This window comes from Drosophila innubila (genome assembly GCF_004354385.1).
Source record: "Drosophila innubila isolate TH190305 chromosome 3R unlocalized genomic scaffold, UK_Dinn_1.0 2_E_3R, whole genome shotgun sequence".
NCBI lineage: Eukaryota > Metazoa > Arthropoda > Insecta > Diptera > Drosophilidae > Drosophila > Drosophila innubila.
In genome coordinates, this window is record NW_022995380.1 from 22,855,188 (window position 1) to 22,875,933 (window position 20,746).

Below are 20,746 nucleotides of genomic sequence, written 5' to 3' on the forward strand. Positions count from 1 at the left end.
CACTCGGAAGCCCTATATACCCTGTAAATTTATGATGTATAGCAATTGTTAGGACTGCTGATTTAGCTTTGACTTAACTGGTTCTCGGAGACCACTTTTTCTTTTTTTTTTTTGATTAATAAGTGAAGAATACCCTGTTATTTTAATTTTTTGATCTGAATATTTATTTATTTATTGTCAGGCTAAAATCAACCGACACTTAACTATACATTCAAATTAAAATTTAAAAATTATTGAATTATTTCTGTGTAATTTAAATATAAATATAAATATTCTAGGGGCATCTAATCTTATAAGAATTATAGACACCAGCTGGGGTATATATGACTCTATGTACCTTAGACTGCTTGAGTTCGATTGAGACAAATTGATAAGTTTAAAAAAACGTCACTTAAAAATTTTTATTAGTCTTCTTGCAGGGTATCTTCAGGTCGAATACTAGTAACTAGAACACTCTTATTGTGTCTAAAATAAATACGAGATAAATCTGCTTCCTCTTAGATGGGAATTTCACTAGGTTAATTAATTGAAATCACATAATCTCAGACCAAATTTTTTGTAGACTTTTGCCAACCATTAAATCATTGCCAGTTTAAAAAAAAAAACTAGGCTAGAAGTGAATGAATATGCGGCAATGACACCCTTTAATGATGTTTATATTGTGGCGCACAAAATAACTGGCCAGCAGGGAAATTAACAAAAATCCGCAATTAACTGACAAATTATGAAATAAAAGCTTTTGATTGATGTGACAAATTTATAACATGAATGTGCGTCTGTTGAGTATGTGAATGTGAGTGTGTATTTATATGTTGTGTGGGCATTTAAATCAAATCAAAAGTTCAGTGGTACAAAGCGAGCGTGTAATTAATATTAAATATATATTGAGAGATTAAAGTAATTGCAATAAACGAGCAAGTAGACAGCGAAAACAAAAGCGAATGCAATTGAATTGCAATGAATCATTTGAAAAAATGTGTGCCACATAGTCCACAACAACAAATAAAACATGGTCATTTGCATTTCTTTTGATTTTCATTTTGTTTTTGAACTCAAACGCAATGAACTTGACATGCAATTTGACGTGCGATTCGTACTCCTTTCTTCCTTCTCTCCTTCCTTCCCTCCCTCCATATTCAGCTGCATTTTTTGAGCCTGACCTGCACTGACGTTTGCTGCGTGTGTCAGTCACTCCGCTTGTCAGTCACAGCGACTGAAGCACGCAGCGCACAGTTGGAAATTGGAGATTGCAAACCGGATTTCACGATGTTATTTTTTTGTTTTTATTTTTATTGTTTTATTTGTATTTTGACTTGATGAGCGCCTTAAATATAAGAACACACAACGCTCAGAACATTAGAAGTGTTTAAGAGCTCGAATTAAGCGCAGTTCCCAAAGGAGTATTTTGACAGTATTATAAACAAATTCAAGTCAACTTCAAGTGTAAATCAAAACAAATGGCTTTAAAAATGGTAAGAGTTGTTTAAGTTAACAAATCGATCGTTTTTTTAATTCTATTTATTTTTCATTATAGTTGCTGTTGAGCTGTTGTATTGGGCTGTTAATAAACTACAGTCTGGCCCTGCCGCGTTACAGTCAAAACTCGTTAAGAAGACCGTTTGATTTAAAAGCAGCCGGCAGTGAAACAATCTTCTCCTATGCAGGCAGTCCACAACCGCCGATGGCATTAACAGGGAATTACAATCTAATTATGCCCGATTATTATGATCATCATCCGGCAGAGTCAATGCAACTGCAGAACTTTGCCAGTTTCTATGATGCTGAAATGAGTCCGGCAATGATCTGGGCATGGATGAGTCACAGTTCCTCTCCAGCACACCTGTCCGTAGACCACAGCCCATCAATGCCGAGGAGCAACGCATCCGACAGCAATTGCCGACTGTGGACATCACGAGGGAGAAGAAGGCACTGCAGAAACTGAAGAAGGGCAGCACAGTGCCTCGAGGTGCCGAATATCCGGAATGGGATCAGTTTGATTATGATCTTTATGGTGTGAATCCCGGCGAAAACAAAAAGTACAATCACGACTTCTAGAAAAAAAAACGTATAATTGAGAGCAACTATGGAATTGTTGTTCATCTTTATCTGTTTCTTGTTTTTGTTAAGTAATGAAATAAATTATTTATTTATTGAAAATGCAAGGCGTTATGACATATTACTCTAAAAGCTTTTAAGAACCAACTCTTCCAACTCTTCTTTTTTTTTTTTTAGCTCATCTTAGTATTTGTATTAGTTAGCCAATTTGTTTGATTGCGCATTTAGTCTGCCGCTCGCTGAATTTAATTAACAACAAGATTCTGTCTGAGCGACAAACAAAACAAAACAAAACAAATTTGGAGATTGGAATTTTGAAATTTCATAGCATTATTTAAAATCTGTTCGTTAAGTCGCATTCCGCTGTCTCCAATAATTTTAAAGGTACTTCGCTGCTCACTTGACACTTCCGCATTGACAGTCAGTCGCATCTCAAGAGAGGAAGCGAGCTGTCAAGTGCGACAGCAACAGCAGCGGAAGCTGCATCATAATCATGACCCTTGTACGTTGACACCTTGTAATGCCACCTCGCCTCCAACGCGACACATTAGCGATGGACAACCACAGACATTCCGACTTATGACCAGCTGTCAGTTTAAGCCCGGCCAAAGCAGTTGTTGGCATTTTACACATTTGACGTCATGGCTTAGAACGTGTTTATCTGTTTGGTAAGGCTGAAGCTATTTCTTGGCATCTCCCAATTGTCACTTCAATTCTAAGCAAATGACTAAGCCAGAATTGAAGTAAATAAAACCTGAACTGATTTGAGATATTTACCAATTAGCTGGCGAATTTTGTTATGCGAGTTGAAAGCAATTATTAGGTGCCAGAATTCTCAGTTTATACTGAAAAAGAAAGTAGTTTAACCGTTATCGGATGATAATATAAATTTAAAAAAGATAAAGGATACAATAATATTAAAGTAACAAAATAATACTATTAATTTTTTTTATTTTAAGCAAAAGTCGCAGAATAACGCTAAATTTCAATAATAAAAAAAACTTACGAAATGTGAGTTTTGTATATTCTTTATTTTTATAAGAAAGTTAAAAAATACTAACTTTTATTATTAAAATAAAGCACTAACGTAATATGATTTATGAATTTTCTTTATGTTTACACAAAAGTTACTGAATAGTAGATATTTTTGATTTTTAAATAAAAGTTAAGTAACATGACTTATTTTCTAATTTAAAGAAGATGTGTTATCATTTGAATATAACAAGTTGAGCAATAAATATATTTGTGTATGTTGCCCAACAAATGTTGTTACTATGCTTGGCAACATTGCTGCAAAGTAAATGTTGTGAGACAAAAAAAAGCTCTTGCATACTTCTAGGCTGGGAAAGTAATGCAATTATAACTGTTTCTCAGTGGTTTACTGCTCATTAATTATAGGCTATGCGTGAGTCAAGTGAGTAGTGTGCTAAATTATAAAACAATAAATAATATATGTATTTATTCAATACGAATTAAAGTCCATAAATGAACTTTGACAAAATAGGAATTATATTAAAACATAAAGATTTTAATTATATTTCATACTGTAACAAGAACTCACAGGTACTATTAAATTCGATCAGTTTTATATTTTTTAGCTTAGTCAATGTTAATTATAGGGATACTTGACCAGCTGTTCTTGGACATGAGGATAAGTGCGTCTGCCACGTGGTCGCAGTTGTCCCTTATCATTCTGTTGTGCACCTGGTGGCACATACACACTATTCTTCTTGCAACCACTTGCCGCAGGCTGCGTTTGCGCACGTGCCGCTTGCAACAGTTGCTGATGCTCGCCATCAATCTGTCCGGGATTGAGAGTTAGCTGTTGACATTGTCCATTCGGCTGACATTTGGTTACAAAGCGTTGATAGCTTCTTGCATCGCCGGGCAACGATTGCTTGTAGTTGTACGTGTCCAATGTGGCACTTTGCGATTGGGCGCTATAGTCACCCAAACGAGGTGGTTGATTGAAATTCCCACTGGCCATTGGCGACGGCCCAGAGCCATGACCTGCATCCTGTACACGTTGTCCAGTTGGCAATGTGACAATGGCATAAGGCTGTGGATTGCTGTTATGTGGTTGCTTCTGCTGTGGTTGCAACTGCAACTGAGGTGGACCATAGTGGGTCGCTGGCTGCACATGAGTTGCGGTGGCGACTGTCAAAGCCTGCGGTGCATTGTAGTAGCTATCAGCTGACTGTTGAACATGGCTCTGAGTCTGTCCCTGACTTTGTACCTGTGCCTGTGCCTGCACCTGAATCTGTCCCTGTCCCTGTGCCTGTGCGTAGTAGCTGATGGGCGGTGCTGGTTGTGGCAGTGGTGCGGTCAGACTAACTGGCATTTGTGGGTAATTGGTGTTGACCAGCAGCGGATTTTTAAAGGCCGACGAATGCAATTGTTGCACAGCTTGTTGCACATAAAGTTGCTGTTGTTGTGGTGGCACATTGACCGTTTGATGTGCCACATAAATCGCTGGCGCTTTGTGCGCTTGCAACTCGTAGGTGCGTCCATGTGGTCCCAATGTTTGCACAATAAACCTCCTCGCTGGCTCCCGTACAGCTTGCTGTGGCTGCGGCGACAGGTGGAATGGTATATGCGGGCGTGGATAATGATATTCTTGTGCCAGCCCGCAGCTCAACAAAGTCAGCTAATTGAGGTAGTAAATTAATAAACAATTTGTTGAGGGCTCAAACAAAAGGCACAACTTACCGTACAGACCAGAAGCAACATGATGGTCAACAAAAACAACTAAATATCAAATTAATGTGTCGAGTTTTAAGATATTTCGTTGACGATGTTCACGCTCCGCTGGCTGGCAAATGATTGAGACTAAGGCCGTCGAGATCATTGGGTTGGACTTCCAGAGAAGCGTCATTTGAGCAGCGACAAAGGCAGCGATCGCCGGAAACTTGTTTCTCGTTTAACTGTTGATTTGATTTGTAAGTGTTGTTGTTGTTGTTATTGTTTTTGTTAGCTGCTCGGCTTCATTTGTTGTAACAGCGAGAAATTTCATAATTTCTTTTTTTGTTTTTATTTTTATTATTATTGTTATTTTTTTTTGTGTATGTTTTCTTAACGCTTTGTTTATATATTTTGTTGCTTCGCATGCTGCTTCAACGTTCGTTTGCTCGTGGCATATTTTGGCTATCACTCACGTACCATTTTGTCATAGTTAAGGAGCCGACTTTGGCTTCGCTTCGCTTCATTTGGTTTTTACCTTTAGACGCATATCTCCGCATCTTCACATAATTTCGAGAGGGCCGTGAAAATGATTTCTGCTTGTTTTCGCCACAAAATTCATCTTTCCTCACTTTGCTCTTGGCCACTTCAATTTGATGTTGTACATTTCTGTTGAATTGACTTATGTTTTGCCCATAAAAAGTAAAAGTGTGATTCCGTTTGGCATTAATGTTCCACACTTTTGTTGTTGTTTTTTTACGAGTGTAAATAAATTTGCATTAATTGTTGCTTTTTTTTTGGTGGACATTTTTTGTTTATTTTTTTAAGTTTTGGTTTTGATTAAGGTCTGCTAACTGGATTTGCATTGTAAATTGGTAAGATATGTTTACAAATGCGATTTAAATGCAGGTGTGGCAGCTCATTTGATTAATGTGATGTTCGAGTCAAATTTTAATGCACACATAAAACTGGATACATCATTAAATTTATACGTCTATAATTATGCTATTTTTGAATTTGATTTCCAAATCGAACTATGCATTTATTTCATTTTTTATAGCTTTTATACGGCCATTTAAAAGATATTGCAGCTTATTTTCAGTTTAATCGTGAAAAAAAATGATAACATAATGAAAAACAAATGATCTTGGGAATTTCATAGATATGTAAATTAAATGATTTCAATGCCAGCTTTTGTTTTCTTGTTGAAACCAGATGGATGAATAATTTTATTTAATTTGTATTAACTTATAGTTTAAAAACTGATAACGGATAAATAAAAAAATAAATAAATAAAATAAATTCGGATAAAATATTACAGATAAAATGTGTTTGATTTTGTATTATAAATTAATAACTAATTGAGTAAGCATTTGTAAGCTAATGTTTCAACAAATTAAATAATTTATAATGATTAATCGTTTTGGGTTTTGCAGTTTACAGCATAAGCTTTATGTGAAATTGCTGCTTCAAAATATTAATATTATATTATATTATTATATTATCATTAACTCCAACCCTGTGAAGCTTAAAACTGAATTAGCACACTTTAAGTGTATGTACATCTAGATGACAAGCATTTTGTCGTTATTGTAGCAATAACTCATTGTTTATAGATCACAATAAGCTGGGCTGCTTTCATTTGAGTAGCTGACAGAGACTTTCTTCTTGTTGTTAGCCAACATTTCAAGTGCCTGGCAGACATTAGATCGTCTACGCATTGGAGAGGGCTACGCAATATGCAAACATCAATCACAGAGGGAAGGCATGTAAAATGCACTTGAATGCCACTTGACACAGACACAAACGCAATGTTACCGGATCCGGATTCGAGCACGTGCATATGCGTTGTTGTTGTTGTTGTTGTCAGTGACGTTGACGTTGTCGTTGTGCGAGGCGGCTAACAAAGCGTCTTCTTGGCAAGCAACTGCCAACACTTGACATTCACAATGAATATGCAAGGCACACACTCGCACACTCACATACACTCAGACTCAGATTCGCATTCGCGGCAGCTTATCACAGCGCTCGAGTAGCGCTTAATAATGCAAGTGCCAATGCTGCGTATACGCAATCTGACTGTCTTGACTTGCAGGGGTGTTAGAGCCCAAGGCAAGGACAGAGAGAAAGAGAGAGAGAGAGAGAGGGATACGGCTATGTCTATGCGTTGTCTGCAATGTTGCCTGCCTCCTGCTGCATTCATGAATTGCATTCAGGGTTAAAAGCCGCGTTGCGCGTTGTATGCAACATCAGATGAGATAGCGCACGTGATGCCTATAGAAACTGCAGTTGCAGTTGCAGTCAGACTGTGTGTATACGTGTGTGTGTGTGTTTGTGTGTGTGTTGGTTATCTTTTCAGCAAGCAGACAGTTAGACAGTTGAACAGGGAGGCCGAGTTTGCTTTTGCCATTTTCCACATGAAGCGTCACTTTAGACACCTTTCAGTGTTCTCAATTCCTGGCTTTTCAGCACCTTTTGCTTTAGTTGCGGCGCCTAATTAGGCACACCTGCCGGTGTAACTGGCCTGGCTGACTGGCAAATTAGTCAGCCGCAAGTTGAATGACCCTTGGCCCCCCCATGTTGGCTGAGCTCGTAATCCAAAAAAAGAAATAACCAAAGCTTTAAGCAGCTTCTCCTACAACAATGCAAAAAATGTAGTATGGCAAAAAAAGCAAGAAAATCAATTGCATAATGGCGCATGTGTTGCGCTCAACAACAACAACAACAACAACAACAACAACAGCAAAAAGTATAGAGAAAAACAACAGTAAATTGCAACTCTTTTTTCCATTTGCAGCGCGTTGCCAGAAGTAGAAAAACAAGGAGCAGAAGTAGAAGAAGAAGAGGAACAAATTCAACCACCAGGCGACGCCACTCGACTTGCAGCAGCGTCAGAGATTTTTGTTGCTGCTGCCATATTTTTTTTTTGTTGCTGTCGGAGACAAATACACATACACACATACACATACACACACCCACACACCAACACATCAAGACACATGTGTGTGGCTGGCTGGCAGGCAGCTTTTGTTTGCACCCGCACAGGAAGCCATTTAAGTGCGGCTTCTTGAGAAAATTGCCGACGCGACGGGCAGAGTGAAGAGCTAAGCGCTGGAAAGAGATGCAGATATATGTACACTGAAAAAAAAGACCAACTTCTCAAATCAAGAACATTCATCTTAAAAATGTTGATATTAAAATAAGAACATTTTAAGACCATATTACTTATATTAAGAATCTTTTTTTAATTTTAAGTTTAATTTAATTTTTTAATTTTTTTAATTTAATAATTTCTTATAATTTAATAATTTCCGTGGCGCTCTGGTTAGAGAAACCGCTTCAGTTGTGAATCCCACTCGTAACAATTTAGAAAAACATTTATAAAATTACCAAGACAGAATAAAATATGTATAAAAGTTAAAAATTTAAAAAAAAAAGTATGAATTCGAAAACTCATTTTGAATTTTTATAATTTTTTGATTTTAATTTTAAGAACACTTGTTCCTAAAATAAAACTTGGTCTTACTTAAAATGTTCTCAAAAGCAAGATGTGTTTTCTAAATCTATGAATTTTAAGTTCTCAACGCATTTTTTTGACCAAAATTTTTAGTTTTGAGATCAAAATCTTGATTTTAGAACACTTTTTTTCAGTGTAGACAGAGAGAGTAAGGGAGAGAGACAAAGGAGACAGAGGTAGCAGGATAGGTAAAAGGATGTACCTAACGAGCGTCGCTGGCTTAATTATTAACAGCAGCAAACGTTGAGCCCGAGACAAAGTTAGAGCCCAGAGAGAGAGAGAGAGCTTAACTTTGTTGGGGCCTATCATTTACGGGGCTTGGAAACCGCTCAGTGCTAAGCCGCTCAATTGTTGAGCGACTCAAGCGCTTTAATAGGCTTAGAATCGAGTCAACTATCAAAACAAGTCCGATAAAAGCTCCAGCACATCACACTCACACTCATACATACACACACACACTCACTCTGATGTTCGTACTATAATTTGCTTGTGCTCCAATTGCCACGCAAACAGCTTTGTCAACGCAGCCCAAATGCATCTGTGTGTGTGTATCTGTGTGTGTGTCCCTCTTCTGTCTCAATTGTGCTACGTTTCGTCTATCCACAAATATACATACATACATATATGCATATGTGTACACATCTGAGTGTATGTGTGTCCATCTGTCTGCCATGGCGCCTTTAAATATGCAATGTTTTCGGTTCGCTGAGCTTCTCGTCGCACTCGGACTCATCCACTTTGACTTTTGTTGTGTCATTTGCTTTTGATTAATTTTTTGCTTTTTTTTTTCGGTCACATGCACTAAACAATATATGGTACATAAGCAATGCTGTCTGCATTTGTACAGGGTGCTTTTATTAAATACAAAATACTTTTAAAAATACAAATAAAGAGCTTAAATAGCTAATATTTTATTTTTTTGTATTGAATAAAGAGAATGAATATTTAGTTAATTAGGTGAAGTTTCGCTAATAACAAATTAAATTTTGCTACAAAATTATTGTATTTATTTCTTATTTTAACAGGATTGCTAATAAGTTTGTAAAACATATTTAATTAAAAATCAAATAATTTAAGATTGTTTAAATATAAATATAAAACATTTCTATAATTTATTAAATATTTTGCCTCTTTTTTGATTTAATTTTTATTAATTCAAAATATTTTAAAATAAATAATGTTGAAGTATTTTCATTTAAAATTTTAATTCAGTTTTTTAGTGAAATCTTTACTTATATTTATGAATATTACATTATAATTTATGTTTAATTTTTGAAAATCATGATCGGTTATACTGTTTAAAATAATTTTATTTATTTGCGTTTTATAATACCTATCTCTAATTTATAATTAAACAATTTTTTAAAATTAATTTTGTGTTATGATAAAATACATTTAGTCAATATCCTAATGAAATATAAAACAAATGTTTTTTAAATTTGGTTAACTAAATCGTTAAGTGTTATAAGTTAACTAGTTGCCTTTAAATTTAATAATAATTATGCATGTTGGTATTTTAATAATATTTTCTCACAGTTAAATCCGTCAAGTGAGACCCTATAAATTTGTGGATTTATAATGAAGGTAGCATCAGCAAACACCCGCTGTCTTAACGGTATGCTGCCGGAAGGCTCCACTGGCGGCGCAGTCACAACGAAATGCTGATTATTGCAGCAATATCAAGAGCAGCAGCAGCAGCAGCAGCAACAGCTGCAGTCAACAACAACAACAACAACAACAATAACAACTGATGCTGCTGCTGCTGCTGAATGCGGACGGACTCCTCTGACGTTTATTTGCAGTCACTGCATGTGTCGCCATCAGCGTCAGTCGAGATGATGATGTGGCAAAATATGCCCAGGCGTAGTCCAAACTAAGCTGCCAGCCTCTCGTCACATTTTCTGTCTGTCTGTCTGTCTGTCTCTCTGTCTGCCACAACAACAGTAGCAAAATACAAAAAAAATCAACAAAAGAAAATTAAAAAAAATAAAATAAAATACAAAAAAACTGCAGAAGAAGAAGATCAGACAAATGAGGACGGCGGCGGTGACATGATAGCCGCCTGGGAGCCTGTAGTCTCCGTCTGCTGCGCGTTATCTCAACGTCGACGTCGACGTCGACTTCTACGCTGCCGTCAGCGTCGCTGCTACTGCAAATGTTGCAGACGATGTCGTCATTGTCGCTGCATGCGTTGCATTTTACGCCACGTTTTATTTTTATTTATTTTTTTTTTGTATATTTCTTTTTCTTTTCCACTTTTTCTATATTTAAATACGCTGCGGGTTGCAGTAGGCGGCTCGTCAGCTGAAGCACTTCATTTGCTTCACAGCTCATTCATGTTTTGTGTCGAGCCTACGCTGCAGTCAGACGGACAGACAGCCAGACAGCCAGATTGCCAGACAGAGCGTCAGCGTCTGGTCTAAGCCGAGGTAAACACTCCTCGACAGTCGCTTGTCTCGCTTTGCCGCATGTGGCAAGCTGCTGTTTGCCTCACCTACTGCGCTTAGACATGCCACGGCTGCCACTGCCTCTGCCACTGCGGTGGTGGTGGCTGCCTCGGCATACAAAAAAAAAAACGAGGAAAAAAGTAAACCTCCCCAACTGCGTCGTTGCTGCTGCTCCCTCGCGGCCTATGTCTGGTCTTGGGTTCGCTTGGGTATCGCTTACAACAAACACTTGCAACGTTTGCAAAGCTTCTGCTCCGCCGCACGGTCGTTGCCGTCGTTGCCGCCGTTGCATTGGCGTTGCGGAGGCGCTGACGGCGACGTTAACGTTAACGTTAACGCCAGAGCTAACGTTACGTTAACGGCGGCCTTCCTTGGCTCGATAAGGTTTTTGCCGAGCTCTCTACAAATCGTTGCTGCCGCACATGCAGCATAAGTTGCATGTTGCCCGTTGCCAGCTGCCAGTACGTTCGCGTGCTTTGCATACTTTGGTTGCGTTCATTTTTTACTGCTGTTGCTGCTGCTGCGCGCGCGAACAACTCACGAGTTTTAGTTTCGGTTTGTTTTCAATTTACCATTTTCCATTTTCCATTTTCATTTTTCGATTTTGGATTTTGATTACGGTTTCCAATTCGTTTGAAATTCGCTGGGCAATCAACGTTCAAGTCTCGACGATTGCGTGTTTTGTGCGCCATTTCGTGGCGCCACCGATTTCCGCCGCTGTTTCGCCATTTTCGCGGCATTTTCGCGCATTTTTTCGACCGTCATTTATTGAGTTGTCTACGTTTACACGAAGCTAAATTGCATAATTGTGCCAGGACTATCATTGCCTATTGCGTGTGGCATGTGGCATGTTTAGTCTACAGCTTGACATTTTGACAGCAATTAAAACAACAAGTGGTCCCTGAATATGTCTAAATGGACGTCATAAGCCTCATGAAGACATTCACATTTAGTGTTGAAACATTTGCTTATTTCGTTAACCACAACAAGTTGAACAAAAAGCTGCTGCTAACTGCCGCAAGGATTAAGTGGCACGCCAACAATTTAGCATTGCAACAGCTGCAAGCGGAACTAAGTTAATTCAGCCAATTATCTCTTAACACAAACTGTAAGTATCTAAATTGAGGTTGTTGTGGCTTATTGAATTGAATCTTGAATTTATTAAATTAACATATTGAAATTGTATATTTTATTAAGGCTTATTGCTTAATTTAGCTTAAATAAAAATAATTTAATACTGTTTAATATAGTTTTAAAATTGTTATAAATCCATATTATAATTGAGTTTGTTTAAGCTGAGAGGTAAAACGCTTTGAAAAGCTTTTAATTCAAATTTTTTATTGTATGTTTTAAAACTAATTAAAGCTAGTGTCAATTAATTTTATAACAGTCTAATAAAATTGAAACGTTCAAGAATAAGGCACAAAATGGGATAGCGCAAAGTCAAGTGCACTATAGGAAGTTCTTTTACTAAGAATCATGAAAATATTATGTGAAACTCTGCTATTCATTGAGATGTTAAACTAGTTAATAAATTTTGCTTAAGAATACGTTAGCTTTTATTTAAGCCCACAGCATTGGTATATCTTTGAATAGTTACTCGAAAAGTGAATGCACAATTTTGCAGACATTGCATTCGAAAAGTCTTCTTTCAAACCACACGAAAGAGTATTGCAAAACAAGAAAAAGATATTCATATATAAATATTATGAGGGAACGGAAACCGCAAAAATGTCGGTCCTGACAGCCGTCTTAAATTTGCAAGCGGCAAACGAGTCCTGGTTTTTTGTGTTCTGTTTATGTTCTCTGTGTTCTGTTAAAATCCTCAAGTTGTAATTATGTGCAAACAAACGCAGCAAATGCAATTTCAATTAAGAAACAGCAAAACAACAAAGGCAAAGAGGTGCATTGGTATGATGGAAGGGGCTGAGGGTAAAAAAAAAAGTGAAATCGATCCGTTAACATCACACGCTTGTTAAGCCGCCCTCGTATAAGAAAGATGGTACTCAACTTTGTGCTCTTGTGAGGTTTCTCCTTTCCAGGGCGACCGCAAGTGCAGCCTGTCAGAGGCTGCAATGCTCCTGTGTGTGTGTGCAGTGTGTGCGTGAGTGTGTGTCTGACTGAGTGCTGAGTGCCGTGTACCAAGTGCCAAGTGTAGCGTCAGGTGCACTGACATTGACGCACACAACGACAACGACAACGGGAACGGCAACTTTAAAGGCGGGTAACCCTGCCACAGCCAGTGCTGCAAGTTGCAAGTTGCAAGTGCCAGCTCCCAGCAGCCGCAGTGTCTGCTTGCAATTTTGTTGCTGTGCGCCTGTTAACATGCAGCTCCGTCTGCAAGTGCGTTCCAGTCGTCGTTGCATTCTGCCTGCTTTTCAGTTGCATACCCTGTTATCATGCGAATCAACAAATGGCTATGCTACATCTTAAGTTTCATCGATCACAATCAATATGGACATTTTTAAGTAGCAACTGGCTACAGTGTATTATTGTTAGTATTATTAGTCAATTTCTCTGAACCGTTAATATCAGGGACCGTAATCATTATAAGTTTTATTTTAAAAATCACGCTTTAATGATTATATAATGATTCTTACGATTTTCTTCAAAGATATCATTATTTTTGATCAAGAAAATAAAACTCAAAAACAATGATTATAAATGACATTTATTTTTTTCGCTCATAATAAAACTCAACAATAGATTATGTCTTCTGTGTTAAACTTTTCGACATGTGATGTATCATATGAAAGGTATTGAATCATAGATCTAGAATATGTAATCCTAGACTATTGTTATGTTTTATTTTGAGCGAAAAAAAATGATTATTTTTGACTATTAAAAATAATGATTATCGAGTGAAAAAAAAATCATTATTTACGGTCTCTGGTTAGTATCAAAGATGCTTAAAAGGTTTAATATTTATATTGAAACAGTAGAACCAAGTGTATTTTTTTTTTCAAAAATGACTATAGGGTATCTACTAGCCCACTGTTTTAAACTAGATCAGGAATGGGTAACTTAGTTCTGCAGGTGAACTCTACAACATCAACAATTTTTGTTTTTAAAATTGTTGCGAGCTATTACTGTGTTCAGCGCCTCGACTCGAAACAGCACATTTGATGTGTGTTGTTGTTGTTTGTTTTGGCGACATTGTGAGGACAATATGCAAAACATTACTATTTGCGTTTAGTTAGTAAATTGAGCTAGCTTTCACCTCTGATTCAGATCTATAGTTTTCATTCAGGTTTTCCAGAAAAAAGAGACGAATATCATATTTTCGTTTCTCCTCTGTTATTTCTACAGTGTAATTATGTAGAAGACATATTTTAATATATAAAAGTCATACACAGATTAAATAAAGTGAGATAAAGGGTATCTTCTAGTCTACCACTTTCAAGTCCTGCATTTGTTCAGTTTTTTTTCCTGCTCGCCACATGCTTTGTCAACATGGCGCAGCGAGGAAAATCCAGTTCAATTCAACTCCCAACATCAGCTCCAGCTTCAGCTCTAGCTCCATTTCTAGGCTCCAACTCCAGTTCCAACTCCAACTCCAACTCCAGTTGCAGATCCTGTTGCTGCATTGTGCGCCTTTTTGTGTGCATTGTTGTTTTCTGGAGGTGGGCGGATCCCAGCAGCAGCAGTTGTCGTTGCAGTTAATTGAAAATACTAAATTTCCACTGTCTAGACGGCAAATTATATGACAATTGTTAGAGAGCATGTTTGACTTTCATATTAAAATTAATTACTTAGGTTGCTTTGCATAAAAAATTGACACTGGATAAACATTAGAGAACGAGTGTATAAAAAAATATTAAAGCTTATAATGTGATTACATTTGTGCATAAATTAAATTTTTTTAAAATAATTTTAGAATCTCTGATTATTTTACAACTTTTCGTTTAGAAATTCGGATGACGTGGGATATTAAGTACAGATTTTGTGTCAATATAAGAAGAACCTGTCGACTTTATTAAGTTATATACATATATTCGTAGTTGAGATAATGAGCTTATTCCATATAGTAGTTTTTCAAGAATATCCATTTAGCTACTCCATGATTAAACTTAATTTTCAGCAAGTTTTATATTACCAATTAAAATCGAATAGTTGTCAAATATATCTGCTTTTATGTGGTAAACAATCTGCAAGTATATTAATTTTAAAATCGATGGTCCGTTCACATGTATGCATTAAATTTAATTAGTCAATAATTCAGTTTTGCGAGCAGACAATTGGAATATAATTCACAGGTTTGTGCAATTTTCGCACATTTATGGCCTTAGGGGAACTAATCACACGCTGTATATAATTAATGCCATAATTGCAAATGCATTAAAGTTAAGGAAATCTCATAAACAGGAAATTGAACAAAATTTGCACAATATGCAATTACAAACGGAAATCGTGCGAAAGCCAAACACCTGACAACTGCTCGACATATAAACATGCCAAGACACACACACACACACACACACACTCAGAGAGAGAGATGGAGAGAAAGAGTGCGACAGAGAGGGAGTAATTTTGCATAATAAACAATGAAATTGAAAATTTAAGACGCTTATCTTATCAGTGTGGCTGTGGCATATGTAAATTTGACATTACAGTCATGCAAGTAATTACACTGACCGCCTGAATTCACCAGAGATTTTATGCATTTCTTAGTTGCAGCTGATCGCATATGTGTCTGTGTGTCTGTGTGTATGTGTGTGTGTGTGCTTATCTATGTATGCTATCTGTGCAGTTTGGAGATTCATTAACTGTCTTGGAAAATCAACTTTGCCTTGTGCACAAAAACATCTTCTGCCAAAATTGACTTTACTGATTTTGCTTTTTGCATTTTATTACGTGTTTATTATGCTAACAATGCGAGAAAAGTTCAAGGGAAAATATGTCGGCATATGTATGTGTGTGTGTGTGTGTGTGTGTAGTTGCAACTGTGGCAAATATAAACAGTGGCGCAGTTTGTTGGGAGAGGAAACAGGAGCATATGCATGCGTAAGTGGACAAGTTGTTAGCTTTTCGAAACTACATACAAGAAATCAACTTTGAATATGAGCAACTACTAATGAAATTCTGGCGTTAATGAAACTTAGCTAACTCTACGGAATATCTTAACAATATACGCAGCAACTAAGACAATAACTATAGTAGAAATTTCACTCAAGTCATAAAACAATTTTAATCTTTTAGTTTTAACTAGAATCTTCAGTAAATTTCAATTCCACAAACTTCTAATTAGTGTAAAGAAACTTAAAGTAATTTCTTAAAGCGGCTTTTTAAAACCAAAATATTTATGTATATGTTTCAGTTAAATTTTTATTTTAAATATTATTTTGAGATTCACAAATTTTCTATGAGAATCTGACTCGTTTTACATCAGGGACTGAGTTGTTATCTTAATAGTTTTGCAAACCAAGTAATATGCTTAATTATCTCTTCTAGCTTTGATGTATTAGTTACATACATAGTTTCAATCAAATTTTCTTTCTTTAAATGCCAAATAATCTACGTTATCTTCAGACCGAAATACTCAGTAGTGAATGCATCAAATGAATACATGATATTATGTTTTCATGTTGGAAATATTTATCAATGCTCTGCATATTTGTATGCAGACTGTTGCCTTAAAATCAATATAATTTATTAGTCTGCAGTTTCATTTGCTAACAGCTTACCTCCCTCCCCATCCCCGCTCATTAACATTTGGTTTTGAAATATGTATGTCATATGAAATGCTGTTGATTTTGGTATTTGGCACCACAAACATGTATTTGATCAATAGCAAATGACAGACAAACTCAGCTTGAACTCTATTTACAAATGAAATATCTTATAAATATGTATGTCTCTGTGTGTGTGTGTGTGTGCGTGTATATGTTAATAAATCAACGCACAGAGAATGTCGTTTGACCACTCCACTTAATGACAGCTGCAGCAATTCGAGTCCGTAAACTGTAACCACATAACATATTTTCATTAGGATCCTTTTGGGTGTTTCTTTAAATTCGTATGGAATTCGAGTTGGGTTCCAGGCACGAATGTCTGTCGCACGAGTGGCCACCTGCTCTAAAAGCCAGACGAATGTGTTAAGGAAATGGCAGCAGATATATTTCCAGTGGCAGGCAGCCATTTGCATTTCATTTTCGACAAGCAAAATATTTTTCAGACACACAACTGAGCACACAGAATCTGTCTGTGAGCAGTATAAATAGTTAGACGACTTTCTTTTGTCTTTTGTCGAAGACAAGCCTAACAGGGGGCTGCCTCTGATTGTCTCAATATGTATCTCTCAGTGTGTCTTGGCCCATAGTCCATCTGTCATTTTTTTAAGTTATATTCATATGCAAGTGGCTTCGGGGCTAAACATATTCAAGTGTTTTAGTGGCCCGTGTACATGACCGGGCATTATCATTAAGTGCTTATAGGCCCGACAGTCGTGAGTGAACAATGACGGCTATTAACACAAATTGATATACCCGCCCCGTCCTCTGACTTGCCCTGCTCTTGACTAGACGACTTGTCAAAATATTGCAGATTTTTGTGTTTGCAGGAAGTGACAAGAAATACAATAGAGGCTGATAATGTAGAACTTATTTAATAACAATTTATATTTTAATGCATGAAGTATAACTTGCAGACGTAAATTCGGCTTCAATTTAGGCTCTATTTCAATGGAACATGTAGAGAAAATCGGGTTTATATACTATTTATATAGCAAAACTGCAGTAAAAATTTTAATAAATGTAATAAAAGCTTTTGTAAATTGAAATAGATATAGAACACTCAAAACAAAACATATTTACTATTTAAAATTTGTAGGTTCATTTTATCAACTGTAGCTAAGATGGTTTAAGTTAAATAGCTGAAAAATATTTTGACGTTAAATTTTGAGAAATTATTGTCAATTTTAACAATATCAATCAGCTGAAATTGCGCAGGATTATTAAAACTATTTAAGACTTTCGACTTTTTAGGCTTACAATTTTCAAAATGCTCTATTTCAATGGAACATGTAAAGATAATAATACAATAGAGGCTGCAAATGTAGAACTTATTTAATTACAATTTAAATTTTAATGCATTAAGTACAAATTGCAGAACTAAATTAAGACTTTCGATTTTTTAGGCTTAAAATTTTCAAAATGCTCTATTTCAATGGAACATGTAAAGAAAATCGGGTTTATATACTATGTATATAGCAAAGCTGCAGTAACAATTTTAATAAATGTAATAAAAGTTTTTCTTGTAAAACGAAAAATATATAGAACACAAAAAAAAAATGCATATTTAACATTTGTAGGTTTATTTTTTTCAACTGTACTTAAGAATGTTTGAGTTAAATAACTGAAAAATATTTTGACGTTAAATTTTGAGAAATTAATGTCAAATTTAACAATATCAATCAGTTGAAATTGCGCAGAATTATTAAAACTATTTAAGACTTTCGACATTTTGGGCTTACAATTTTCAAAATGCTCTATTTCAATGGAACATGTAGAGATAATAATACAATAGAGGCTGCTAATGTAGAACTTATTTAATTACAATTAAAATTTTAATGCATTAAGTACAAATTGCAGAATTAAATTAAGACTTTCGACTTTTGGGCTTCAATTTCCAAATGCTCTATTCAGTGGAACATGTAGAGAAAATCAGGTTTATATACTATCTATATAGCAAAACTGCAGTAACAATTTTAATAAATGTAATAAAAGTTTTCTTGTAAATTGGAAAAAAAAAAAATGCATACTACTTTAACATTTGTAGGTTCATTTTTCAACTGTACTTAAGAAGGTTTGAGTTAAATAACTGAAAAATAATATTTAAAAAAATCAGTCATTTAAAATTGAACGAATTATAATTAAATAATTAATTATGAGAAATAGACCTAAAGTCAATTGGTTATCATTTGCGACCGTTCTTGTGATTAAGCATACGCACCATTGCACGCACACTTAAAGCATAAGTTTGCTTTCACTTTATGACTAAACTCTGTTTCTCATTTCTCTCGCCCTCTTTTTTTCTTGCTCTCTTCTTCCATGTGACTATCTTTCGCCGTCTCTACAGTCCAGTTGTTGCTATGAAGGCAACGGCCAGCAGCAGCAGCAGCGCCGCCAGCAGCAGCAACCACTTGGAGCCACTGGCGGGTGGCAGCACCAGCATCACGAGCAGCAGCTCGAGGCCGCGATTTCCAAAGGTATCATTCGCACCGCTGGATGTGGCAGCACCCTCAGCCGCCACGTGATACGCGAACATGCCGCACCACAACATCGTTTGCGAGTGGCTGCGTACCATTGGCCTGGCCCAGTATGGCGAGAGCTTCCTCGAGAATGGCTACGATGAGCTCGAGATTTGCAAGCAAATTGGCGAAATCGATCTGGATGCCATTGGCGTGGACAATCCCTCGCATCGTGGTAAGCTGCTGAAGGCGTGCGTACGCTGCGGGAGAAGGGAGCCGCCATTGTCTATGTGCTCATCAATGATCCGAAGGCGATTAGCAGCAGCAACGAGATTCTTGCCTCAGTTGTGATACGCCCGTTACGATGAAGGAGCTGGAGGCGGTCATGAAGCGACATCTCGAGGCGGATGGCATACGCCTTACAGCCCATCCTATTCCACGCCGGTGAGTGTACGAGCATTGCCAACAGCACTGTACAGTTGTATGGTTTGCTTATCTTGGCCATTCTGTTTACCGCTTGCAATTTGCATGCGCTCGCTCCATAGGGGACTAGTTATACCCGGTACACAAAAGCTGAAAGGGTGTAATAAGTTTGTGCAAAACAAGCTAGTTATACCTTTTTAAAAAATAAATTAAAAGGGTATATTGTGTTCGTTGGATGTATGTAACAGGGAGAAGGAGGCATCTCCGACCCTAAGAAATATATATATTCTTGATCAGCATCAACAGCCGAGTCGATATTGTAATAATATAATTCAAACTGGAGCAATTTGTGCAGGAAGAGCTTCTGCTCCTCTATAAGACTTTATTCAGAATGATTCTTAAATGTTAATGTTGGGTTTGGCTAACCGAAAACATGCCATATATCTATATGTATTTAGAAGGCATATACATATGTATGCAGAAGGCATGCATATGTTATATATACCTTGACCACTTGAGCTGCAAAGTGCAAGCTCAGCATTCCACGCGCTGCGATCGGCGTATATAAACAAGGGATCGTATTGCTTATGCGCTGGAATGTCTATGTTATTCTAAGCGGTCTTTAATACATTTGTATTTGTATATACGTTATGACAAAGTGTCACAATGTATTGAGGGATTGCTATACCCTCTGATTTATGTAAATGGCAGGAATTAGATATGCTACACCTCCTTTTAAAGAAATGACGTAATACATGTAGTCATTTAGTGTTAGTGTTATTTAATTAATTATTATTATTTTTTTTAAAAAAATTAATTTATCTTATATAAGTATATCTATTAAAATGTTTTTATTTTTTTGTTCTCTTTTTAAAACGTTTGTGTTCGTTGACAAATTTTTATTTTAAATATGTTTGAGATTATATTTTATTTTTTTAGCTTTATTGGAAGAAAAATAATATCTTTTCTCCTTTTTTTTTTTTGGTTGATCAGACCTTTTTTTTTTTTTTCATGAAACATTCATTGATTATATATTTTTAACCTATCCTTGTACTGCTGTTGTTTCTTATTTTTGCTATCTTTAATTGTAATGTTATCTTTATTATCTATATCTATGACCTCAAATGGTCCTATATATGTAGAATCTAACTTGTGTCCTGCTTCATTTTTAACAAAACTTTATTTCCTACTTCTATGTTAACATCTATTGTTTTATTGTCATAATTCTTTTTATTTCTAGTTTACTATTCTCTAGTGATATTCTAGCTCTTTTATACGCTATTTCTAGTCTAAACTTAATTTCTTTTGCGTAATCATCTACATTATATAATGGATCTATTCTAGTCGTTTTATTAAAATCTATGAACTGTCTTGGAAATCTTCCAAAAACTAGTTCGTATGGACAATAGTCGTGTGTTACCGGTGTTGTATTAATTA

General features: G+C 36.2%; 2 protein-coding genes and 1 pseudogene across 2 annotated transcripts in view; 2 read left to right on the forward strand and 1 right to left on the reverse strand.

The window, feature by feature from the left end:
* Positions 1–1,383: 1,383 nt before the first annotated feature.
* Positions 1,384–2,151, forward strand: LOC117791656 (annotated as a pseudogene).
* A 1,513-nt stretch (positions 2,152–3,664) lies between these two features.
* On the reverse strand, positions 3,665–14,285 carry LOC117789451. Its single transcript, XM_034628484.1, has 3 exons — positions 14,193–14,285; positions 4,391–4,624; positions 3,665–4,252 (listed from the first exon to the last, which is right to left on the reverse strand). Exons 1-3 carry the CDS (start codon positions 14,283–14,285, stop codon positions 3,665–3,667), a joined length of 915 nt encoding a protein of 304 aa, XP_034484375.1.
* A 4,676-nt stretch (positions 14,286–18,961) lies between these two features.
* LOC117789452 overlaps positions 18,962–20,746 on the forward strand; it is a 7,561-nt gene continuing 5,776 nt past the window's right edge. Inside the window, exon 1 of the mRNA XM_034628485.1 lies at positions 18,962–19,141. Within this exon, the coding sequence (XP_034484376.1) occupies positions 18,962–19,141 (180 nt within the window). The remainder of the gene's footprint in view (positions 19,142–20,746) is intronic.